The 25,272-nt window shown below is 48.6% G+C and overlaps 1 protein-coding gene across 1 annotated transcript in view; it reads right to left on the bottom strand.

Annotated features, from left to right (window-relative positions):
- The window catches only part of ARHGAP22 (Rho GTPase activating protein 22), a 207,710-nt gene that overhangs the window by 148,130 nt on the left and 34,308 nt on the right, over nucleotides 1-25,272 (bottom strand). Inside the window, exon 2 of the mRNA XM_065893822.1 lies at nucleotides 1,711-1,910. Within this exon, the coding sequence (XP_065749894.1) occupies nucleotides 1,711-1,910 (200 nt within the window). The remainder of the gene's footprint in view (nucleotides 1-1,710; nucleotides 1,911-25,272) is intronic.

Raw genomic sequence — 25,272 nt, 5'->3', positions numbered from 1 at the left:
CTGAGGGGAGCAGGCTGAGGGGCAGGGCTGAGGGAGCGTGAGGGTACCCAGACTGAAGTATCCCAGGTGCTAGGATCTGTGCTCCGTCGCGTATATGTTCTACAATCTAATTCTTAGTGCATCTCTGTGAGGTAGGTAATAATGTCTCCATTTTAGTAATCATGAAACTGAAAGTAAAAAAAAAAATTAAGTGACTTATACCAAGTTATTTAGGTAGCACGACTGACCTAATTCAGATCAAATTCAAAGTTCCTGTTTGTTCCACTCCACCTCTCTGGGAGTTCTATTCCTTCCTTATAAAGTCTGGGAGGCTGGACGAGATCAGAGTTCCCTAAACTTTAGCTTCGATCCACCTTCATGATTTTTGTCATCCTCACCTCTCATCTCTACTGGTATTGGTGTAAACTTTTCCTTAAGCAGTCTCACTTGTTTGCGTGTGTGTTAAAATGTACACAACATGTAATTTACCATTTCAATGATTTTTAAGTGTACAGGTCAGCAGCATTAAGTACACTCACATCGCTGTGCAACACTTTTTGTTTTTAACTTAGATATATTTTAGAAACAAAAACATGCTATGACTCTCACGAATGGAAACCAGTATGGCTTTCCATAAACAAAAGTTAACCACTAGAATAAATACAGTGAAGACAGAAAGTTATTTACTTGCAGCTGGTGACTAGTGCCACTGAGGTCTCTGAGATGAGGCCTGCTCCTTCCCACCCCCAGAGTCCCATGTTTTTAAGGGAGGGTCCCAAGTATTGGAGAAGTGTTAAAGATAGGACAATTCCTTCTTCATACTCAGAAAATTTGGAAGAGGAGTGACAGGGTCATTTTCTTGCCGTGTTGATGACGTGATACCGTGCTGTGCCCAGGTACCTCCTTCCACCTTGCCCATCACAGAGCCCCCTCCCCGCCCCCCAGGCCCCCGAGCACACCGTGGAACTGCTGGATGTGCACAGGCTATGGCCCTGCAAAGCTCTGTGACCCCTGACCCCAAACAAGGGGATCTCCCTTTTCTTTCCAACTTGGATCAATGACTAGGAGCCACCTTTGGAAGAAGTCCTTCAAGTTCCCTTCCCCATTTTCCCCAAGAGAAGCGAGGGTAGCTCCCAGACATCCTTTCTCTGTCTGAATCCCGTAACAAGGGTTAGCTTGCCCAAGCTCCGCAAGCCCAGCCACCCTGGCCGGCAGCATGCAGAGAGCTCGGTTATGATGTCTGCACAGGGCAACTGTGACCAGGCTGCACTATGGCGGAGGAGGCCACCGACTGCTCTGACTGAGCGAACTTAGTGGAACTGGGTGGAAAGGCAGACGTGTTAAGCGCCTGAGGTGGAGCTTACAGTGCTGGTGGAAAACAGAAGCCTCCGCTGAGAGGCAGAGGCCTCTGACACAGGGGTTTCACCGCGAGCCAGAATTCAGTATGACGTTAGATTTGTCTGGGTGCCCGTTTCCCTGCACAATGGAAGGAATGGAATGTGTGCACCTGTGTCCTCCTTGGAAGCACTAAGAGGCTGAAAAGGACATGAGGAAGAGTTGTATTTTTAAGCCATGGACAGGGGCTTGGTGCTTGAGGGGTGGAGGTGCTGACGGCAGGGTCACACTCTCTGCCTTCTCCCCTCTCCTGGACGCAGTTAAACACGCCCACCCCCACCCCCCGCCTGGAGCCCCGCTGTGATGCCCGCTGGACACAGGACGCACGCTCCTCACCTGGGGCTTGCTCTCATCTTTGTCCTTGTAGTAGAAGAGCTGATCCCCACGCAGCACGAACCAGCGTTGCTGCCAGTTCTTCATTATGCTCCTCTGCTTCTTCAGCCAGCCTGCCTTCAGGACGGGGCCCAGCCTGCGGGGGCAGGGTGGCTGCCCAGGGCTCCGGCTCTGCTCCCCCATCACCAGGCTTTTGGAGCGGGCTGGAAGCCAAGCACACACACAGTGAGCACGAAGGATGGCAGGCCAGGGGTCAGTCCTTGCCCCACCCTGGCATCCCAGCTGCCCGGTGACCAGAGTATGGGAGCTTCGGCCAGCAGGGCATGACCATGCTTGGCCTATCTCCCCCTTGGGTTCAAAGGGACATGGGTTGGGACCCCTCAACACCACAGCCCAAGGTCATCCACCTGGGGGAGTGCACAGCCTGCCTGATTAGTTTCTGCTTTGTCTCTGGGATCCAAGATTCTGCCCTTCCCCAGGTTTGTTCATCCATCCATGCCTCCATGCACCCATCCATGCATCCAGCTTTCCATTTGTTCAATGACTCATTCATTCATTCAGCAACTATTTATTAGTACCTACTATGTACCAATCACTGTTATAGGTGCTGGGGAAAAAGCAGTAAGAAATAAGAAAAATAAGAAAGATAAACATCTGGATCCTGCTAGAGCTCACATTCTAGCAGGGTTCCTGTCACTCAGGCCCCAAGGGAGCTGGCCCCAGCAGACTCCCTCCCTGGTACCTGCGTGGCACCTCTCCCCTGGCAGCATCAGATCTCAGCACCATTGCCCAGAACCCCCATCCCACCTAGCAAACCACCTTGCTGCTTCCCTGGGATCATCCTGGCAGCTGGGCCTGCACAGCAGGGCCTCTGCAACAGTTGCTTGCTGTGACTTGTCGATGGCTCCCTGGCAGGGTGAAGGGGCCGTCCCTCCTACCTAGAGCCAACGAGTGCCTCGAGCACTCCTGCTCCGCAGATACCACTGAGCAGCGCTCTGCCAGGGTTGGTACTGCCCTTCACAGTGATTGAGTTCTTGTCCCTCCCATGCCTCCCCTACCCCTTCCCCTCGCTCTCCCCTCTGTCCTGGGGAAAGCTTCTCTCCTCTCTCTGGCCAGTATCAAGCATACTGCTGCAGTGGTCACTAGGAGGGGCCATCCTGGACTTTGGAGGAAGAACTCTGAGTCCAAATGTAATCACACTTACAATTCTTAGACCACGGATCCTAACTTATGATTGGAACACATGGTCCCTGCAACCCACAGTTGTTTCTTCCATCCCTTTCCTACTCAATTTCTGGCTTGGCTGCATGGTGAGCTCCTATTTATCCTTCCAGATCCGACTCCACAGAACCTTCCTTCTGATCTCTTCCAGATAGTCATTCCCTCCTCTACCAGGACACGTGGTCCATGGCTGGTATTTATTAACCCGTGTGGTTGCCTTTCTGCCCCTCTAGACTGAGGGGTAGGGATGGGAGGACATGACGTCTTATCTAGTTCTGCACTTGTGGCTCTCATCACCACACCAGGCAGGTAATGGATGTAAGACATGGTTGTCAAACATCACGGGCTACTTTGGCTTACTCTTTTATTTTAAATGGAAGTATAGCTGATTTGCAGAATCAACTGTCCTTGGCAGAAGCAGGGCTCCAGTGGAGGAGAGGAGAGGCCAGCCCCTGCTCCCCTCAGTTCACCATGGAGGCGCTTCCTGCAGATGCTACTTAGGCTGCCCAGCCAGCCCGGATTGTCCCCCAGCCGCTCAATCACACAGATATTACTTATAAGGCCCATAGAGCACCTTGAAAGGAAAATCATTGTTGTTATGATTTATTAATAACCACTGTTCCTGTCTTCAGCATTTCCTTGAATCAAGCCATGTAAATATTCCAGTTCTGTAAACATTTAAGCCAAGATTTCAACTCAAACAGCTCTGACCTTCTAAGGCTCCAGAACTGACGGGAGTTTCTGGCCCAGGAGCAGGCCTGTGACCTGGGGAGGAGGAGGGTGCTCTTTGCCCTCTTCAAAGTCAAGTTCTTCGGCTCACAAGCACAATCATTCATTCACTCGTTCATTCATCCATGCCTTCCAAGTCTGCGGAGCTCCTCCAGGTATGGGGCAGAACCCCAAGTTGTTTGCGTTCCCCCAGAGCCCCAAGGCTGGCAGGAGAAATAACATGAAGAAGAGCCACACAGAGATGGAAGAGCCACAGGCCACGTGGATAGGCAAAGGCTGCAGACACTTAAATGAAGGTGCACCTTTCCGCTGTAGACATTTGCAGAGCCACCCAGAGGAGGAGCGCCTAGGCTGAGCCTTGAGGGATGACCAGAGTTTGGGCCCACCTCAGGGGAGGGGGCACTCCAATTTGCAAAGAAGGAACAGGAGTAGCACTTGCTACCTCTTGGCTCAGATCAACGAGTGTGCCGGGTTGATGCGGTCACCTGTTCGCACTGACAAGCATCTCCTGAGAGGATGGACCACACTCCCAGTCTCTCCTTCCTCACCCCCCAGTCCCTGCCAAGCCCTTGCATTTGGAGGTTTTGTCCTCTCCTGGAAAGTGCTCTGATGAAATCTGACAGTCTGGTTCTGATTCTCAGCCTCTGAGACACTTCGGTGCTCACACACACTGATTATTCTCTTCCTGAAGCTCTTCCTTCCGCCCCCACTGCAGAGCCCAACTGCCTGGTACACCCACGTCTCTTACCACCTGCCCAGCCCGTTCTGGTCTCAGTTCCTCCTGTTCTCCCCGAAAGTCCTGCTGTTGCCCAGGGCTGCCCCAGCTGCCCTCCATTCCATCATGAGTCCACGTCTTTATTTCTGCCCAGATCTTTCTCTGAAACTTCAGGCTCACGTTAAACAATCTCCATGGGGGTCCATAGGGATGGTTCATGGTCGCCTGTGCCCATGTTCAAATTCAACGTCTACTGCCTACTCACATCACCCAAGCCTGCTCCCCACCCCCTGCTCACCAAGGATTCATGACTGAGACCGGCCAATCTTGACATCTTGGAGTTGTTTTGACAAACCCCTCCCCATCAAGTCCCACGGCCAATTAGTGTGCAAATTCTGAAGATTCTCTCTTTGCACTCTTTCTTTTTTTTTTTTCTGTACGCAGGCCTCTCACCGTTGTGGCCTCTCCCGTTGCGGAGCACAGGCTCCGGACGCGCAGGCTCAGCAGCCATGGCTCACGGGCCCAGACACTCCACGGCATGTGGGATCTTCCCGGACCAGAGCACGAACCCGCGTCCCCTGCATCGGCAGGCGGACTCTCAACCACTGCGCCACCAGGGAAGCCCTGCACTCTTCTTTCTTTCCATTTCTGTTTTACTGAATCAATTCGAATTCTTATCATCCCTCGCCTGGACGCCTTCCTCTTGCTCCCTGCCCTCTGCTGGAGTCTCCAGAAGAGATACGCAGCTGCCGAGGAAATTTTTCTAAACGCAGATATAATCAGCTTTTACTCCTTTTCTCCACAGTAGTTAGGGCATTTATCAATTACGTGCAGAGTAAAATCCAACCCCAGCCTGGCCGTCACGATCGGTTCACGGGACAGCGCCACCCCTGCCTAACCACGCACCTCCCCATCAGCCCAGGGCTAACGGCTGCCGAAGGTGCCTGCATATTATGCCTACCTGGGACCTTAGGAGATCCGGTCTCCAGGTTTGTTGAAAACGCCTACCTGGGACCTTAGGAGATCCGGTCTCCAGGTTTGTTGAAACACAACTTCCGGGGGAAGGACCTGGAATCTGGATGTTGAAGCAGCCCAGGTGATTCCAATAATCACTGCCCTGGGGTCTAGTCACACTGGACAACTCCCCAGTGTAATGCCCTTTTGCTCATCTTCACTGTCAAAGTCCTACTTTCCACTCAACATTTGGGTCCCGTTGCACCTCCTTCATGTAGCTCTCCAAGAGTCACTCCACTAAAATTAGTCTCTTTCTCTTCACTTCAATTTCACCTTTAGAATAGTGTGGATAACAGTCTGGTGTGTAGTACTGTTGTTTGGGCAGCGCATGTATCTACCTCTCCCCAAAACTGAGGGCCATGGAGAGCTAGGGGGTCCAGCTCCCTCCTGGGAAAATCTGTGTGCTGAGTGTGTTTTTTCTAGTATGTAAGTATGTATGTGCATGAGTGTGTAAGAGTGTGTGCATGTGTGAGTGTGCATCCGTGTGTTTGCAAGCATATGCTTGTGAATGTGTGTGTGTGCATGCTGCAGTGTGCAAGAGTGTGTGCACACATGTGTGTCATTGTGAGTGTACAATGAGGGTATGTTTGTAAGAATGTCTGAGAGTGTGGGTGCATGCAAAGCTGTGAATGTGTATGAGTGTGAGTGTGTTTGCAAGCTTGTGAGGTGTGTGAGCGCATGCCTGTTTGGAGCAATCCTAAATTCAGAATCTGGGGTCTCGGTCCAGGCAGTCAGTTCTGAGCAAGGAGACCCTGAGCCCAGGGCCTGCAGACTCATCCAGGAGCCCTGGAGGCCTGAGATCCTTACTTGGAAGCCAGGCTGTTGGGAAACTGGGAAAGCTGACAGGACAAGCCAGGGGAGGAGAGACAGAGGGTAGAGGCTGGGGGTGAGTCTCTGGGAGGGTGTAGAGGAGGGGCCGCCCTGAGAGACATTTAGGAGGCGGGGCTGATGACTGATGGCATGGAGAGGGGGACAGGCCAGCAGTCAAGGAGGGGCAGCGAGATGGTGCACATGTTAGATTTTGCAGTCTCTCTGACATCCAAGAGGATGTGTCCAGGGGACATGCGACGCGGGGGACGGAGCCAGCTCAGGAAAGAGGTGCTGCAGGTCAGTGCCCAGCACATAGGAAGCACTCAGTCAGAATCTGCTGAATGACACGGCGCTAAAAACCTTCATGCATTGCTCATCTAATGCTTACAACAAGTGTTCTTCAGCAACAGGGGTCACACCGTGCATAAGTGGCACAGCCTTGTCTGTGAATACAAATTCTCCCTCCTTCAGGGCCTGCTCAGGTGGTGATGGGGGCTTAGCTTGGAACAGCCGCTGGGTGTTGGCAGACTCGGCCCTCATTGCATTAGCACTGGGCTGGCTTTCCTAGAAATGCTGGCCCAGGAGGGGTCAAAATGGGAGAAAGAAGGAACTCGATGGGTGGACAGGTGAGGGTAGGGTGGGTGGCAGTGGAAGGGACGGACGTGCCTAAGTGCCTGCAAGGGCCAGAGTTGGGGGTGGGAGCCCAGCAGCTGACATGAGTAATTTCACTTATTCCTCAGAATAATCCTGAGTTCTCAGATGTTCTGACTGAGACTCAGAGGAAGAAAGCTGAAGGTTACACAACGATGTTGTTATGTGGCGAAGCCAGGATTCAAAGCCCAGTCAGCGTTGGTCACCGAGGATGCTACAATCCTTCCCCAGCAAAACCGAGACTGAGCGGGGCCCTAAGTGCTTCAGCTCAGAGATGCCAGGAAGGGAGGAGAAAAGCAGCCTGCACAGAAAAGCACCCAAGTGTCCGCAAGGTGACAGAGGCTGCCAGGGATGACAGCAACAGTCACTCCAACTCAGAAGGTCAGAACCCTGGGTGGAGGAAATGGAATGCAAGGACCCAAAGGTTCATTCATTATCATAGAAGGACAAAGGCCTATGCAGGCAGCATCAAGGTGCAGGGCCAGCCCTGATTTTTTTTTTTTTTTTGGCCTCATTGTGTGGCTTGCAGGATCTTAGTTCCCCAACCAGGGACTGAACCCAGGCCGCAACAGTGAGAGCGCTGAGTCCTAACCACTGGACTGCCAGGGAACTCGCATGCCCTTTTCCTATCAAGGAAGTGTAAAAAATTATTTTTTAACATCTTTGTTGGAGTATAATTGCTTTACAGTGTTGTGTTAGTTACTGCTGTATAACAAAGTGAATCAGCTATATGCATACGTATAACCCCATATCCCATCCTTCTTGCGTCTCCCTCCCACCCTCCTTATCCCACCCCTCTAGGTGGTCACAAAGCACGGAGCTGCTCTCCCTGTGCTACACAGCTGCTTCCCACTAGCTATCTAGTTTACATTCGGTAGTGTATATATGTCAATGCTACTCTCTCACTTCATCCCAGCTTACCCTTCCCCCTTGCTGTGTCCTCAAGTCCATTCTCTATGTCTATGTCTTTATTCCTGTCCTGCCCCTAGGTTCATCAGAACCATTTTTTTTTTTTTTTAGATTCCATATGTATGTGTTAGCATACAGTATTTGTTTTTCTCTTTCTGACTTACTTCACTCTGTATGTCAGACTCTAGGTCCATCCACCTCACTACAAATGACTCAATTGCATTTCTTTTTTTTTTTTTTTTGCTTCTGTAATTATAGCTGCATTTATTTTTACGGCTGAGTAATATTCCATTGTATATATGTGCCACATTTTCTTTATCCATTCATCTGTCAATGGACACTTAGGTTGCTTCCATGTCCTGGCTACCGTAAATAGTGCTGCAATGAACATTGTGGTACATGACTCTTTTTTTTTTGCGGTACGTGGGCCTCTCACCGTTGTGGCCTCTCCTGTTGCAGAGCACAGGCTCCGGACGCACAGGCCCAGCGTCCATGGCTCACGGGCCCAGCTGCTCCATGGCATGTGGGATCTTCCCGGACCGGGGCACGAACCCATGTCCCCTGCATCGGCAGGCGGACTCCCAACCACTGCGCCACCAGGGAAGCCCCAAGACTCTTTTTGAATTACGGTTTTCTCAGGGTATATGCCCAGTGGTGGGATTGCTGGGTCGTATGGTAGTTCTATTTTTAGTTTTTTAAGGAACCTCCATACTGTTCTCCATAGTGGCTGTATCAATTTACATTCCCACCAACAGTGCAAGAAGGTTCCCTTTTCTCCACACCCTCTCCAGCATTTACTGTTTGTAGACTTTTTGATGATGGCCATTCTGACCGGTGTGAGTTGATACCTCATTGTAGTTTTGATTTGCATTTCTCTAATGACTAGTGATGTTGAGCATTCTTTCATGTGTTTGTTGGCAGTCTGTATATCTTCTTTGGAGAAATGTCTGTTTAGGTCTTCTGCCCACTTTTTGATTGGATTGGTTTTTTTTTTGATATTGAGCTGCATGAGCTGCTTGTATATTTTGGAGATTAATTCTTTGCCAGTTGCTTTGTTTGCAAATATTTTCTCCCATTCTGAGGGTTGTCTTTTCATCTTTTTTATGGTTTCATTTGCTGTGCACAGCTTTTAAGGTTCATTAGGTCCCATTTGTTTATTTTTATTTCCATTTCTCTAGGAGGTGGGTCAAAAAGGATCTTGCTGTGAGTTATGTCATAGAGTGTTCTGCCTATGTTTTCCTCTAAGAGTTTTATAGTGTCTGGCCTTACATTTAGGTCTTTAATCCATTTTGAGTTTATTTTTGTGTATCGTGTTAGGAAGTGTTCTAATTTCATTCTTTTACATGTAGCTGTCCAGTTTTCCCAACACCCCTTATTGAAAAGGCTGTCTTTTCTCCATTGTATACTCTTGCCTCCTTTATCAAAATTAAGGTGACCATATGTGTGTAGGTTTATCTCTGGGCTTTCTATCCTGTTCCGTTGATCTATATTTCTGTTTTTGTGCCAGTACCATATTGTCTTGATTACTGTAGCTTTGTAGTACAGTCTGAGGTCCGGGAGCCTGATTCCTCCAGCTCCGTTTTTCGTTCTCAAGATTGCTTTGGCTATTCGGGGTCCTTTGTGTTTCTATACAAATTGTGAAATTTTTTGTTCTAGTTCTGTGAAAAATGCCATTGGTAGTTTGACAGGGATTGCATTGAATCTGTAGATTGCTTTGGGCAGTATAGTCATTTTCACAATGTTGATTCTTCCAATCCAAGAACATAGTATAACTCTCCATCTGTTTTCATCATCTTTAATTTCTTTCATCAGTGTCATAGTTTTCTACATACAGGTCTTTTGTCTCCTTAGGTAGGTTTATTCCTAGTTATTTTATTCTTTTTGTTGCAATAGTAAATGGGAGTGTTTCCTTAATTTCTCTTTCAGATTTTTCATCATTAGTGTATAGGAATGCAAGAGATTTCTGTGCATTAATTTTGTATCCTGCTACTCTACCAAATTCATTGATTAGCTCTAGTAGTTTTCTGATAGAATCTTTAGATTCTCTATGCGTAGTATCATGTCATCTGCAAACAGTAACAGTTTTACTTCTTCTTTTGGATTTAGATTCCTTTTATTTCTTTTTCTTCTCTGATTGGGAAGTGTAAATCTTTTGTTTGTCAGAGTTGAAGAAATTAAAGAAGTCAATGTACAGAAGAGGAAATACAAACAGCCAATAAAGATGTGTAGTGATGCTGGATTTCAGTAGTAATCAGGGGGAAGTACAAATTATAGCTATTTTATGATGCAGTACTGTGTACCCTTTAGGCAGGTACATTTTTAAAATTCAGTAATATCGTGTGTTGTGAGTTATTGTAAGCTACTTTATAGAAGGCAATTGGGCTGTGTTTATTAAAATTGAAAACATGCCCACTCTATAACCCAGCAAATTCTGTGTCTTACCTCTTTCTTGAAAAAAGAACCACAAGTGCCTAGGTAGTCACACCCAAGGATGCCCTTGGAGCACACTGAGTGATCCCTAATAATGGAAAAACCCAAATGCCCAACAATAGGAAAATAGCCAAATAAACTATGCTGTGTTCACATTACAGGATGCACAACAGAAGTTAAAAAGAAGGAAATGAATGTCTATGAGCGAACACGGTTAGCTCCCCTCTTCAACAAACACCTCAGAAGAGGTGTCTTCACTCTTTCCAATTCCTCTCCGATTCTCCTTTTTTATTGTAGTAAAATACACTTAACATAAAGTTGACCATTTTAACCATTTTTAAGTGTACGGTTTACTGTGGCTTTAAGTACATTCACATTGCTATGTAACCATCACCATCATTCATTTCTAGAATTTTTTCATCATCCCTAACTGCTTCCTGTTCTCTTTTGATCCCACCCAGTCAGCCTTCCCCGACCTCTGTACCACCAAAACTGCTCTTATCAAGGCCACCAGTAACCCTCACGTTGCTTAATCCAAGGTCAAGTCAGCCCATCCATTCCTTACCCTTACACCACTTGACCCCAGTTGGTCCTTCCCGCCTCTGTGACCATTTCTACCCTTGGCTTCCAAGACCACTCTCTCCTGCCTCTCCCCTTCTTCACTGGCTACCACTCTCAGTCTCATCATTCCCACCTCTTAAAGTCCAGCACCAGGGGCTAGTCCTTGGACTCTATTTCTGTCCACATTCACTGTCTCAGTGATCTCCTTCCATCTCATGGATTAAAACACCATCGATGTGTGGAAGGCACCTGTGCAGAGCTCAGCCCTGAACCCCAGACCCAGGCGGCCATCACACCATCCACCTCCAGCATCTCATGGCAAAGCTCAACTCCTGGTCCTTCCCCACCCCCAAACCTACTCCTCTCATGGTTTCCCCCATCTCAGTCAATGGAAACACTATCAGACATGCCTATTCCCAGCCACCATCATTTCTCACTTGAGTTACTGCTACAGCCTCTTCTCCAGTCTGCCATCTGCCATCCCCCCACTGCAGTTTCTTAACAGGGCAGCCAGAGACAGTTTTTAAAGATGGGAGTTAGACCATGTTACTTCCCTATGAAAACCCTGCAGGACTCCCCCTCTCACTCAGAGTAAAAGTAGGAGCCATCACTACAGCCTACAAGGGTCCTTGGGACCTGGCCATGTGGCCTCTCGGACCTCCTTGCACTTCCCTGCTCTTGGCCACACTGGCCTCTGCTGTTCCTCAAACAGGCCAGTCATGCACCGGCCTCCTGGCTCTGCACCTGCCATCCCTGGCCCCATAGGAAGCCTCTCAGCCCCTTTGTTCTTTATTCAAATGCCATTTTCTCAGTGAGGACTTCCTGACCACCCTTAAGAAGACGTATCCCCAACCTTTCCATCTCCCTTTTTCTGCTTTAATATTTACTTAAGTTCTATTATAGCGGTGGAAGAGAGCAAATAGCAGAAAAATACACAAATTATGAAACTATACAAAAAGGGAAGAAAAACACAACCCCTTAAACAAAAGGTATTCACAAGGTATATTCAGTGGGTACATGCATTTGCATAGAAGGAACATGTCACACCTGTAACAGTGACTTTGGTCATGAAGGGGAGGATGGGGCTGTAGTATTGTGGTTTCATACATGCATTGCTTACATAAATTAAAATAAAAACTTTAAAAGAGACAGCTCTTTTGGAATGGAGCTAAATCCCCTCAGGAGATCTAAAATAGCAATTAAAATATCACAAGTTTGATAAATGTTTATGCGTATTTATCTGCAACAAGCACTGCGCTGGGCTGTGGACCACAACACAAAGAGATGCCTAGCCTCTGCCTACTCGGAGCATCCAGGCTGAACACATGACGCTTCATGGAAGCATGGCCAGGCCCACCTGTGGACCTTCTGTGGGATCAGGTCAGGGGCCCCCTCTCTATAGGTGAGCCCCTCCACTGGGCCTGGGTCTACTCCAGCCTGTCTGCTTCACCCCATCTCGCACGAGGAGGGGCTCAGCAAGGGTGTGCAGGTCATTCACTCCCCCAGTGTTTCAACGAGAATACCTGGCAGCTGCTGCGTCTTAGAAATGGCTGAGAACACATTAAAGATACCTTACACAGTGGAACGTGTCAGAGCTCTGCCCAAATTCCCTTGATTCCTTTTTCCTGTCTTTATGCGCCCTTACTTCCAACAGCTTACCCCGGGTGGTTTTTCAGGGCTGCTGGCCCGTTTTGAAGTCTGTCCTTGGGTTATTGGAGCCATTCTGAGCAGGCAGTGGGAGAACTGGAAGTGCCCAGGAATTCACATCCCTCCCTCACCCCACAGCCCTTGGCCAAAGACTCATGCATATGGGATCCTGAAAGCCCCTGCAGCCTTGTTTCTAGTTGGACACCGCTTGGAGGGATAAAGAGGTGCAATTCACGTTCAGAGTTTCCCTGGGGCTCAGGCTGAGACCCCTCCTTTACTGGCTTTGCACCCCAGCTTGGCTCTCCCCGTCCCGGTGCTGCTCCCCCGCTGCCACCCCTCACTGGTGTCCCTTGGGAGCACCTGCTTACGAAATTACCACATACACTGCTCATCTCAGGGTCTATTCAGGAGATCCACACCTAGCACCCCTGATCGCTTTCAGGGCCTTATGACCACGCTGTGGCAGCACTGGCCTTGGCAGCTGCTGGGGCATTGGCACGCAGTTTTTCCATCTGTAGCTCTGTTAGTGCAGCCCCGAGAGCGTGGAGGAGTGGCCGCACTTGAACTGAAACACAACTGATTTATAAAATCAATGAGATTTTAAAGCCGGGCTGGGGAAAGAGCAAGATGGCTCTCAGAGCTGAACTGATTTAAAGGAGAAGTATTGAGGCAGAAAGATTAATGGAGAAGAGAGAGGTGAGGTACTGGAAGGGGCACTCTGCAGGGGGCCGGACGAGCCGGTTTCATGAAGTTAATGCAATTTGCAGCTAAGGGCAAGGGGGCCTCGCCAGGTTCCTGTGCTGTCCTGGGGGCACTGCATGAGCCTCAGATGATTTATTACAGGATGGTTCCTGAGTGCCCCCTACCTTTAAAAATTTTGTTTAGTTACTTAGCTTCTTTCTGGGCTCCACTTGGTCATCTGTTCTTTGCTAAGTCCCCCATCTGAGGGGTCTAGAGAATCAGCCAGGCGCTCCTAATGGGTCTCAATTAGGGGCCTGAAAGGTGAAGGACAAAGGGGAAACCTACCACCCCCCTTAAGTAAAAAGTATTAATTTTAATATAACTCTGAGGGAGTCTAGAAAGTTTGGATTTTTTCCAAAATGATTATTTTAATGCTTTCAAAACATCAACATAAAAGATCATTTTCTTTACCATTATTTTTATTGGCTCTTCCTGGGTCTGTTTCCTGACTCAGCTGGTGCTGGTCTTCAGCGAGGGGGTGCAGGAGGCAGGGCAACCCCCAAACTGCTTGACCTGCACTTCCATGCAGTGTGAACCCCCAGGTTCAACTGGATCCAGTATTCTTTTATCCATTCATGGGGCTTATAGGGCCTCCTGGGTGTCCACCCTGTGCAAGCCACTGGGGTATGGAGATGAAAGGCACGTGCCTGCCATGGTACAAGTAAAGGGAGAACAGAGACATCCAAATACAAGAGTCTGTCATCTCGGCACATATAAGGGGAAATGAGAGCGTGAAGGCAGCAGCAAGGAAGTCAGGCTGGGAGGTTGGGAGGCCAGAAGCGAGGCTGAAGCTGGATGAAAGAATGGAGTAAGCTGTTAAAAGGGATCAGGTTATGCCACCCCCAAATATGCCACTTTGGCATATTGATTATTTTGAGCTGAAGGCAACTGAGAAACAGCACAAAGGAAGAGCTCTTTTCCCTCTCCCTTTCTGCTCAAAAGCAGGGCATAAATTTCCCTTTGTAAAGGTGCCTTGCAACTCCTGTACCAGGAAAAGGAGAATGAGACTCTTATCAGGAGACGACTTGAGTCTGCATAATGAACCTTACTAAACAACCCTTATCTACCATACTTTTCCTCGTCACCTTCCCACAGTTTACTGACCCTGGGTTTAACTGCCTCTTTTCTATAAAGCACCTGCCCATACACTTAAAACTATCAATAAAATTTATATGTCTTTCTCCTGTTAATCTTTTAGCAATTTAATCAGCAGCACTCAGGTGCAGAACTTAAGAGGGTAGAGGAAAAGTTTTTCCTCCCCTACACTATGGAAGGCTAGGAGGGAGAAAGGGTGTGCCCAGCAGACGGAACAGGAAGACATGCAGGATGAGAGAGCATGGGGTTAAACCCAGAAAGTCTGGCTCCCAGGCTCTTAATCCTGACTCTCACAGGACCCATGTCCCTGCCCTAGAACAGACCAAACCCTAACCCCTTCCTACCAAGACTAATGAAAAACCCCTTTCTTTGAGAAGGACAAGCCTGATCGACATCACCTAACCTCTATCCACAGGCTGGACCTCCAACCATCCTGCCATGGTGGGATCCCTCTTGCTGCATCTCCTTCAAAGAGGCTATGCTTTAGCCATCATCGACATGGGTATGAAGTCGGGAAGATGAGACGGCCTCGGTGAGCCTGTGTGCAGTCAGGTCTCCAGCTTCACTTCCCACTCATACCACACACCCCACTCTTTCCAGATCAACGACTGGTCCCCACAAAGGCCATTTTGTGCCAGGCAGCTGCACCTCTGTGCTTGCCCACCTGATGAGCCCTGACACTCTTGAAGTGTTGGTGCAGCCTTTTCCTACTATGTGAAGACTCCTCTAGCAGGTTCCCAAAGCAGGGGCTTGACTGCCATCCATCATGCCACCCCATAGATGGCACACACTTCTGGCCGGACACGTGCCTCTCAAATCTCTGTGTTGATCTGTGAGCTTCTCGTGGCCAGAGAGGGTGCCCTCCTCATGCTTGATTCCTGGAACGTAGCAGAGAGCCTCTCAAATGCTTGCTGAATGAATGAGTGGATGTAAGACAGGAATCCTCAAGTTCAAAGAAGATGGGAAAGATCAAATCCAAGAGACCTTGTGCCTCTACAGATGATCTTCCTGGGCTGGAAGAAATCTGCCAGCAGGATTTCTCCTACCCATGGCCTGCTTCCACATGATGAAAGGTTTAAGGGCACAAGATCACTGATTCCACTCCTGTAATCAGAGGAGCGCAAGCAGGAGCAGGAAACACGGGATGTAGTTTTCCTACTTTTCCTAGTTTGGTGGTGGGAGTGGAGAGGCCAACTGAGGTCATGGAAAGGGCACAGGATTTGGAGGCTCTTTAGCCTCTTGGAGCCCCAGGTTTCCACATAAAATGAGAGCAAAATACAAATCTTATCCACTTCCTAGACCATGGTGAGGAAGAAATGAATGACATTTTGAAAGTGCTTTGTAAACAGAGAAGCACTGAAAGGATGAACGGTGGTGAGTACTGTTTCTCTTTGCTGCAGGCTGAGGCCTTGGGAGGCCTCTATTCCCTCTATTGGACCTCGTCTGGGAGCAGCTGCCCCTAGGTTTGCTGCCTCTGCTCCTGCTCAGATTAGCAAGCCATTCACCAGGAGCCAGGGATCAGTGAAGTCGATGTAATTCAATATTGATTATAAATTTCATTTCTGCCTGCCTACGGGTCATTAGCTTAGATCAATACATTCTCCACCCTTGGTTAGGTAATCATGGAGGCTGTTGATGATTTCAGCAGTCAGGCAGGTCCCTGGCTGCCTTGGTTGGGGCAGCCCAAGGCAGCTCTCCCGGCCTAGGTCTAACCCAGTTCAGGCCTGTCTTGCAAATAAATCATTTATTCCTGTCTGCAGACATGAAGGTCATGGCCAAATCTTCAATTCTCTGGGGCCGAAAGTCCAGCCTGGAGTTCTTAGAGCCCAGCATCTGGAAGTGCCTTATATCCTGAGTGTCTAAGAGTGCTGGGTTATGGACTCTGGGTATCTCCCATGGAAGAACTCAGTTTTCCCATCAGCTGGTATCTGGGAGGAGAGGCAGGAGGAGGGAGGAGGCCTGGGTTCACTGGACACAAACTTCCACCTTCATCTCCTAGCACAAGAGCCTCGGTGGCAGCAGATGGACTGGTAGTCTGGGGCTGGGGTGTGTCCAGAAGCAGGGGAACCTGCCTGGCAGTGGCTGAATGCTCTCAGTAGATGTGCTCTGACAACGGTCCTGCTGTCCCCTCACACCCTCTTCAGATGGCAGATAGGAAACACCATCAATCCCACAGCATTTACTGAACATCTAACTCTTTTCTCCCTGCCCTCAGGGTCACTCTCTGTAGACCCACTGCCCACAGTGCAGCCAGCACCATTGTCTAACGCTCTGTCCAGACACATCACTCCCCTGTTGAGAGCCGTACCTGGATGTGGGATGGGTCTGTTCTCCCTGCCGCATCACCTGGTCCCTTCACTGCCTTCCTGCATAGCAGGCTCACAGTTGGCCAAGTGCATGTGCCTCTGGATCTAAATTCTTCAGAGAATTTAGATTCTCTCTGTATCTCGGGCAAAGCAGATGTCATATCACCTAATTAGGTTACTGGCCCTTTGCTGTCCCACTCTCAGGGCCCTAGAGGTGGTCTGTCTTAGGGAGCCCTCAGAGCACCTGACAAGCCTGGGCGGGGGCAGCATGGGATGACCATGGGCATATTCGGGAAGGCCACACTATTCAGAACCAAGCAATCAGAGGAGGCCTATGAATCCCATGGTCACCCCTTAAGAGCAGAAACTCCCCTCTGAACAATCTTCCAGTGTGAACTGGTATGAGGTCAGGTGACCTCCAGTCTATCACTTCTTGACCACACCTCACATAGCCCTGCAAGCTTTAGGGTGAGACCTGGCAGGCTCCTGCTCTCCCACCCCCTCCCTTCCCCAGCCCCCAGAGGCAGCCACTTCAGTTGGCTCCTTTGGTATTTACCTCCACATTTCTTTTTTTTTTTTTTTTAATTGCGGTGGCTTCTCTTGTTGTGGAGCACGGGCTCTAGGTGCACAGGCTTCAGTAGTTGCAGCACGGGGGCTTAGTAGTTGTGACGCGTGGGCTCTAGAGTGCTCGGGCTTTAGTAGTTGTGGCACACGGGCATAGCTGTCCCACAGCATGTGGGATCTTCCCGGACCAGGGCTCAAACCTGTGTCCCCTGCATTGGCAGGTGGATTCTTAACCACCGGTCCACCAGGGAAGTCCCTACCTCCACATTTCCAAATAGTGTTTATTTATCGCTATTTCTTTCTTTCACTTTTTCTTGATTACCCTCATCTAGTTAATTAACACATGCATCAACTCACATATTTATCTTTTTTGTGTGTGCGAGAACATTTAAGTTCTACTCTCTTAGCACATTTCAATGATACAATACAGGGTTATCAACTATAGTTACCATGTTATACATTAGATCCTCAGATCTTATTCATCTTATAATTGAAAGTTTGTACCCTTTTACCAATTTCTCCCTATTTCCCCCACCTCCCAGCCCCAGCAACCACTTTCTACTTTTTGTTTCTGTAAGTTTGCTTTTTCTGTTTTTGTTATTAGATTCTACATATAAGTAATACCATGCAGTATTTGTCTTGTGTGTGGCTTATTTCACTTAGCATAGTGTCCTCAAGGTCCATCCATGTTGTCACAAGTGGCAGGATTTCCTTCTTCCTCGTGGCTGGAAACTATTCATATATATATATGTTTTTATATATAACATTTTCTTTATCCATTCATCAGTTGATTGACACTTAGGTTGTTTCCATGTCTTGGCTATTGTGGATAATGCTGCAATAAACAAGGGACTACAGGTATCTCTTGAGATCCTGTTTTCATTTCTTTTCAATATATACCCAGAAGTGGAATCGCTGGGTCATATGGTAATTCTATTTTTAATTTTTTGAGGAACCACCATACTGTTTTTCATAGTGACTGCACGAATTTACAGTATACAAGAGCTCCCTTTTCTCCACATCCTTGCCAATATTCGATATCTCTTGTCTTTTCGACAGTAGCCATTCTAACAGTTATGAGGTGATATCTCAATCTGGATTTTGATTTGCATTTCCCTGATGATCAGTGACACATTTTCATGTACCTCTTGGCCATTTGTGTATCTTCTTTTGCAAAAATGTCTATTCAGTTCTTCTGCCCATTTTTTAATCTGTTTCTTTTTCGCTATTGAGTTGTATGAGTTCTTTGTATATTTTGGATATTAACCCCTTATCCGATATATGATTTGGAGATATTTTCTCCCATTCTGTTTCTTTTAATTTTGTTAGTGGTTCCCTTTGCTATACAGAAGCTTTTTAGTTTGATGTAGTCCCACTTGTTTATTTCTATTTTCCTTTCCTTCGTTTTTTGTGTCTAATCCAAAAAATGATTGCCACCACTGATGTCAAAGAGACTACCCCATATGTTTTCTTCTAGGAGTTTTGTGATTCCAGGTCTTATGTTCAAGTCTTTAGTCCATTTTGAGTTGATTTTTGTGTATGGTGAAAGAGGGGTCCAGTTTCATTCTTTTGCTTGTGACTGTCCAGCTTTCCCAACACCATTTTTTGAAGAGACTGCCCTTTCCATATACCATCCGTTGTATATTGCTGGCTCCTTTGCTGTAAATTAATTGACTACATATACATAGGTTTATTTCTGGGCTCTCTATTTTGCTCCATTAATTTATGGTCTGTTTTTATGCTGAATCACTTCTTGATTTTTTCCATTTTAAACGTTACCTATTGACCTCTAACTATGGAAGATGAGGATTTTATTTATTTCACTCTCCTGTCCCCATCACACATAAGCACCCACTCCATCCTCCCAGTGTACTTTTAGTTGGATCAATATGCAGAATTTGCATTGTTAGTACTACGTAATTGCTAGTCCCAGTTGAGCTATGCAGTATACTGTAATATTTTGTGCACCACTTTTTGTTTTCCCTGGAGTTCATAATTGGCTTGCCTTTTAATTTCCTTAGTGTTCTACTATGTATCAATAATTCAACCTTAAATATTCCAACAGTTCTTCAAATCTAATTTTCATGTATTCACAGGCAGTGGGCATCTTCTTAAAAATCACACTGCATTTTATTACTCAAAGAATTTATAGCTCTCCTGGAGACATGCAGGGCCACCTGCAGTGGTGTTTGGACAGTGTGAATCCCTGTGTAGGGTTAGGGAGAGGGCATAAGCCTCAGCACCGGATAGACGTGAATATGAATTCCACCACTTGTTGGCAGGGTACCCACAATTCTCCTTCCACATCTGTTGAAATGGGAATAATGATACCTCATCATAGTGTAGTCATGAGAATTAAATAAGTACAATGGAAATGTCTGGAGCACGGAGGGCACACAATAAATGTTGGTTTGCTTACTTGTGAGAAAATCAAGAAAAATAAGGCCAGTGAAAGTACTTCATCTCACTCATAGAGCTTTCTCTCTGTATCCCCAAAGTATTGACCAGGCTCTGCACATTCATCAGGGCTTCTAAGACACTGATACTCCTTTGAAGGAAAATAGCTCAAGCTACTGGAGATTTGCTCATCAGGCTAATGACCTCCTTTAAAAGAAGGAGCCTCCTTAATCGCAACATCAATTTTATTTTGAAATATTCTAAACAAAGGCAGAAACTCTATAAGAAAATATTGATAGATTGATGGCATTAAAAATTAAAAACTTATATACATCTGGGGGAAAAAAGCCCTTGATATAAAAGTAAAGGGCAAGCCACAAATTGGGAAAATATTTGCAACATATAAATCAATCAAGGGAGGGCTGACTTTCCTAAGGACCTGGACCAGTTAGGTCCAGAGACAGTGCTTCAGCCTTCCAGGCTAATGCTTCCTCTGCTCACTCATTCATTCATTCATACATTCATTCATTCAACATAAATGTATTGAGTACCTACCAGATGCCTGGCTTTGGGGTATAATGATATTCAAAAACAGAAATGGCCCCTGCTCTCCTGGAGCGCACAGTCTAGTGGGGTGACAGTTATTCACCAAACAGTCACACTCAGGAGTGTACAACTACAACCCAAGGTAAGTGCTACAAAGGAAAGGAGAGCACGGAGCAGAGGACCCAGTTTAGACTGGGGTGTGTGGGAGCACTTCCTTGGCTGGCGACACTTGAACTGAGAACTGGAGGGTGAATAGGAGTTAAGGTGTGTGTGTGTGTGTGTGTGTGTGAGAGAGAGAGAGAGAGAGAGAGAGAGAGAGAGAGAGAGAGACAGACAGACAGACAGACAGACAGGAGGCATTCCAGCTGGGGAAACAGGGTGCCAAAGCCCTGTGGTAGGAGGCCCATGGAACAGTTGAGGAATGGGAAGAAGGCCAGTGTGGCTGGAGCTTGGAGAGTGAGAGGAGGCTGGAGGTTTGGCCAGTGGCTAGACTGTAAGAGGGGCCTTACGGGCCATGGTAAGGACTTAGGATTTTAACCCAAAGAGCGATGGGGAAGCCAACCAAAGGATTCCAAGCTGGGGCTGGAGGAGGAGGCCGGAGGTGGGTACAGGCTGGATTTACATTTGAAAAGATGGCTCTGGCTTTGGAATGGAGAATGGATGGGAGCGGGTGGGGTGAGGCAGAATGTTATTGCCACAGGTTAGAAATGATGATGGCTGGGATGATAACATGAGATTGAGTGAGACAGGCAGAGTCAAGAGCTCTTTGGGAGGTAAAACAACACAGCTGCCTTCCATACCTTATCCTTGTGGAACAGGGCAAGACCAAATCAATAAACCTTTATTTTGGGCAGTGCTAACGGGCACAGAGGAGGCCTCAATCAAGATTGGGGGACTACACAAATCTTTGAAGAAGCAGACCCTGGGTCAGTGGATTTCAGGAAAGGGAGCAATCCTAGCAGGCTGGGGTAGCGTCAGGGTCAAGTATTTTGGGGCTTTGTTCTGACTATGGCCTGGACAGATGGGGATGAACCCAGTACCCCTCACAGATTCTGGCATGAGCTTACGGCTTGGGGCTCCGCTGCCTTTCCTCACCCTGCATAACTACCCACGTTGCTCCCACAACAGGGGGTGCCAGCCTTATGTTTTTATTTTCTATCTTAAAAGATAAATTGCAATTTTTACAGTGTCACAGAGCATATGCACTTGTGACTTGCTCCCCTGTGCGATAAATTCATGGAGTTTTAGTAAATTCATCTGATTTTTCTTCTGGGAAAACTGGCAGGGGTGGGGTGACCTGTCTCTTCCATTCCCACTCTGGAAATACGGCAAAAATTCTCAGTGGAGTTAGAGCTTGCCAGGCGTGGCATCAGGAAAGGCTCCCTGGACAGGACCCTGGGAGTCAGGCAGGAGCTGAGTGGGGCAGAGTCAACCATACCTGGGTCCAAATGGCCTGGTCTGGCTTCCACAGGCCATGACGAGCTAGGGTGAGTCTGAACTGGTCCTAAGCAGGCAGTAGCAAGCTAGAATCACAGTATCAATGGCTAGTGTGAGCTGGTATGAACCAATGTGGACCACTTTCTCAAATCAGTCTACATTGTGTGATGCACGTAAAAGCAAGCACACTGTTTGAATTTACTGGCCTGTTTTGAGACATTTCCAGCTGGTTTGGGTGCCTCCCTACTTTTTTGAATTATTATTGTCCTCTTCTGTGTGTGTGTGTGTGTGTGTGTGTGTGTGGTACGTGTGTGTGTACAACACCTGCCTCATCTGCCTCTAACTACTTCTTGGAAGTTGAGCTCAGATTATTGACCAAACTTAGTTTTATATGCAGGTAAGTGACAGTAGGGTTTCTCCTGGGAGGTTCTCGATCTTGACATCTCCCCCTCCACAGGACAGCTTTAGGATGATGGCAGCCTTTGCCAGCTGTCTCAGGGCTGGCCTGGATGGGGACCTTCCAGGGAGTTAACAGCCAACATGACCCTGGGGAAGAGTCCTTGGGAAACCCCTATCTGCAGAGCTTCAAAGGCTTCTGAGCCAGCTGACAGGGGCTGGTTTTATTAACTGTTCCAGAAAGTGACCCCAGGTCTTTTTCACTCAACCCACTATACCCAGGTGGTGGTGTAATCTGGAAGTATGTCTGGAATATGTATCGTCTGGAGCAGTTTGGACAAGGCAGTGTGTGGATACCAGGGTCTGTGATCTGTATCCTATAGACAGGCTGGGTTTATGACACGCAGTTTGCCCAACTCCTAAAATGTGCAGCGGGGGATAAATTTTGAGGAAAGGTCTTCCTTCTACCTGAGCAGAGCCCAATTTCTTAGAGGCATTCACATATAATTTTGGCCTGTATTCCTACAGAAATGCCCCTGCGTCATCGGACTCCTGACCTGGTCTCCAGCCCCAGCCTCCTGGCCCTGTGTGCCCCTCCCCTCCCACAGCATCACCACATGCCAATCGCTGTCTGAAATGTGGCCTCCTCCCTCCACCACCCTTTGCCTACGTAGCCCCACCATTCTTCAGCTCACAATGCAAGCACCACTTGCTTCCTCTGGAAGCTTCATTTGTAGTATATGTTCTTATGCTCTTAGAATACTCCTCGTCATGGTTTATGGTCATGTATTTTTATGGGTAAATGATTATCTTATAAATATCTGATATATAGCACCATAAACTTTATCTTTTAACATATCCTACAAGATAATATCATCTACTAGAGGGGTTCTCAACCTTAGCACTATTAACCTTTGGGGCTGGAGAATTCTTTGTTGTGGGGACTGTCCTCTGCATTACAGGCTGCTTGGCATCCCAGCCTATATCCACTAGATGCCAGTAGCACTCCTTAGTTGGAACAACCAAAACGTCTCCAGACATCGACAAATGTCCCCCAAGGGGCAAAACAGCTCCTGGTTGAAAACCACTGACCCAGAACAAATGTTTTTAAGAAGTTTGACATTTCAAAGGCAGGCTTCCTGAGACCCCTCTGCAAAGCACTGGTTTCTTTCTGACCAGCCCCATCCAACAGAAAGATAATGTGAGCCACGTATGTAATAATAAATGTTCTAGTAGCTGCATTAGAAGCAAGTAAAAGAAAAAACAGGTGAAATGAATTCTAATCCGTATTTTATTTAACCCAATATATCCAAAGTATTGTCACTTCAGCAGGTGACCAATGTAAAATAATCATTGAGATATTTTACATTCTTTTTTTCAAGTCATCAAAATCTAGTGTGTATTTTTCTCAGTTTGGATTAATCACACGTCGCGTGCTTGCTCAACAGCCAAGTGTGGCCAGCATTTTAGACAGGAGTGGGAGAGGAGACCCAAGCTCTCTTAGAGAGCCTGGCCCAGCCCACCCCTTGCATCGTCACCAGGCTGTACTGCTACCCCTGAGCAGAGCCATGCACAGTCAGTCCTCCTTTGCCCACTGGGGCCCACAGGTGACAGCCCATTCTGAGCACCCCATGGAGGGGTTCTGACTACACTCTAGAGGGCCAGCCTGCCCAGGAAAGTCATCCAAATGCCTGCAGCGTGCTAATGAGATGGGTGTGTGCCCGTGAGCTCACAAGAGCCTGGAGGGTTCCTGCCTCAAATACACAAATACTTGGGTGAGGCAAGCACTGTTTCCAAGCTCCCCAGGCAGAAGCTCCACCCACCTCCAAACCACCCTCCTCGTGCTCCTTGCTCACAAGGGAGGCTCAGCCCTCCACAAACACCGGCCACATGGAAGGACACATTCTATTTTCTTAAAACACAGATGTTCTCGCCTAAAATGACACTTGCACTGGCCAAGAAGTTGCTGTCCAGGGAGATGCTGTCCGTAGCCCCAAGACTCGTCCTGAGGCCCCAGGCCATTCTGCAGGGCCGCAGCCTGGTTGGGGCGCTAGCCCAGGGCTGCAGGATCACCCCTGCAAGGCTCTCCCGACTCGCATCTCTTACTTATCTCTAGACATTCCCAACACCCACAACTCCAGGCCCTTCTGCCTCCTGGGAGTTCTCCCGGGGGGAGCCCCTGCCTGCCTGAGGGGTTGCTTCCTGCAGCCCGGCTGTGGCGGCCCCTGCAGGCTCTGCAGAGCAGCCTCCCAGGTAGCCAAAATGAAGACCTTCACTGGGACCTGGCTGTCTGGAGAAGCCAGGGCATTGCCCTTCCTAGTGAGGGCTACTTTTGTCTTGGCAGCTAGGGCAAATCTTGAGCATTCAGCATTTCCCTTTTAGTAGAAAACTAAAGTTTTACCAGAGTTGTCACACGGTCACTTTGGGCAAGCCAGGGACTCTGTAAAACACGGCATGCGGGGTGAAGCCTGCACACCCACTGGGGCAATAAGCTGGCCATCGCCCTTTGGCAGTCTCAGGAGTGACCCCCACAGACCCCAGGAGCGTCACTAGAGAGGGCTGTCAGTCATCCAGATGCCTCCAGAACGCCTGCCCCATCTGACCCCAGCGTGGCAGCCAGCTGAGGATCCACGCCCTGACCAACAGACGCACGCACACTGTGTCCTGATCCGCCTCAGGAAGTTGGACTTACCCCTCCTGGCTTGCCTGATCTTTGGGCTCAGCATGTTCCTGCCGCCTCCTGGACGGAATCGCTGAGCCGATCATGCTGTCATCCACTTCCCTTTTCTCTTCCTCTGGCCCAGTTGCCCCTCATGCCCCGCTCGGGCCCCCATGGCCGCTGGCGTCACCAGCGAGGCTCCCTCGGCTGCCTTTCCTGGCTCCGGACCGACGGCTTGCCTTGGACTATGTAAACCTCAATGCATTATTTATCCACCTCAGAATTAATTCCCACCCAAGCGAACCATTAAGAGGCTCAGTAACCGTTGCTGATCAATCACCGGTCCAGGGCGGGAAGGCCCGACTGTCCCTCCGCCTGGCCGGGGCGCACGCGGCACAGCCCATCCCAGAGCGGAGCTGGCGGCCGGTCGGGGCGGAGGCGAGAGGAGGGCGGGGCGGGAGGAGCTGGGCGGAGCGCGCGGTCCCAGCTGGTCCGATGGTCCCAGAGGGCGGGCGGGCTCGGAGCTCGGATCCGCCCTCTGCGCGGGGAGGGCCTGTCGGGGATGCGCGCCACTGGCTGGAGCCACCAAGAGGCCGCAGGAAATGCAGGGCATCTGGCCGCCCGGGTCCCGCACGCCCTGCCAAGGCCCGGGGGTTGGGCAGCGGGTGGCCGAGGCCCGTGGGGGCCAAGGATCCCTCCAGGGTCCGTCCACTGGGGACCTGCTCTGCCTGATGTTT

The sequence above is a fragment of the Phocoena phocoena genome, chromosome 16 (genome assembly GCF_963924675.1).
Source record: "Phocoena phocoena chromosome 16, mPhoPho1.1, whole genome shotgun sequence".
NCBI lineage: Eukaryota > Metazoa > Chordata > Mammalia > Artiodactyla > Phocoenidae > Phocoena > Phocoena phocoena.
This window is presented reverse-complemented; position numbering and strand designations above follow the sequence as displayed.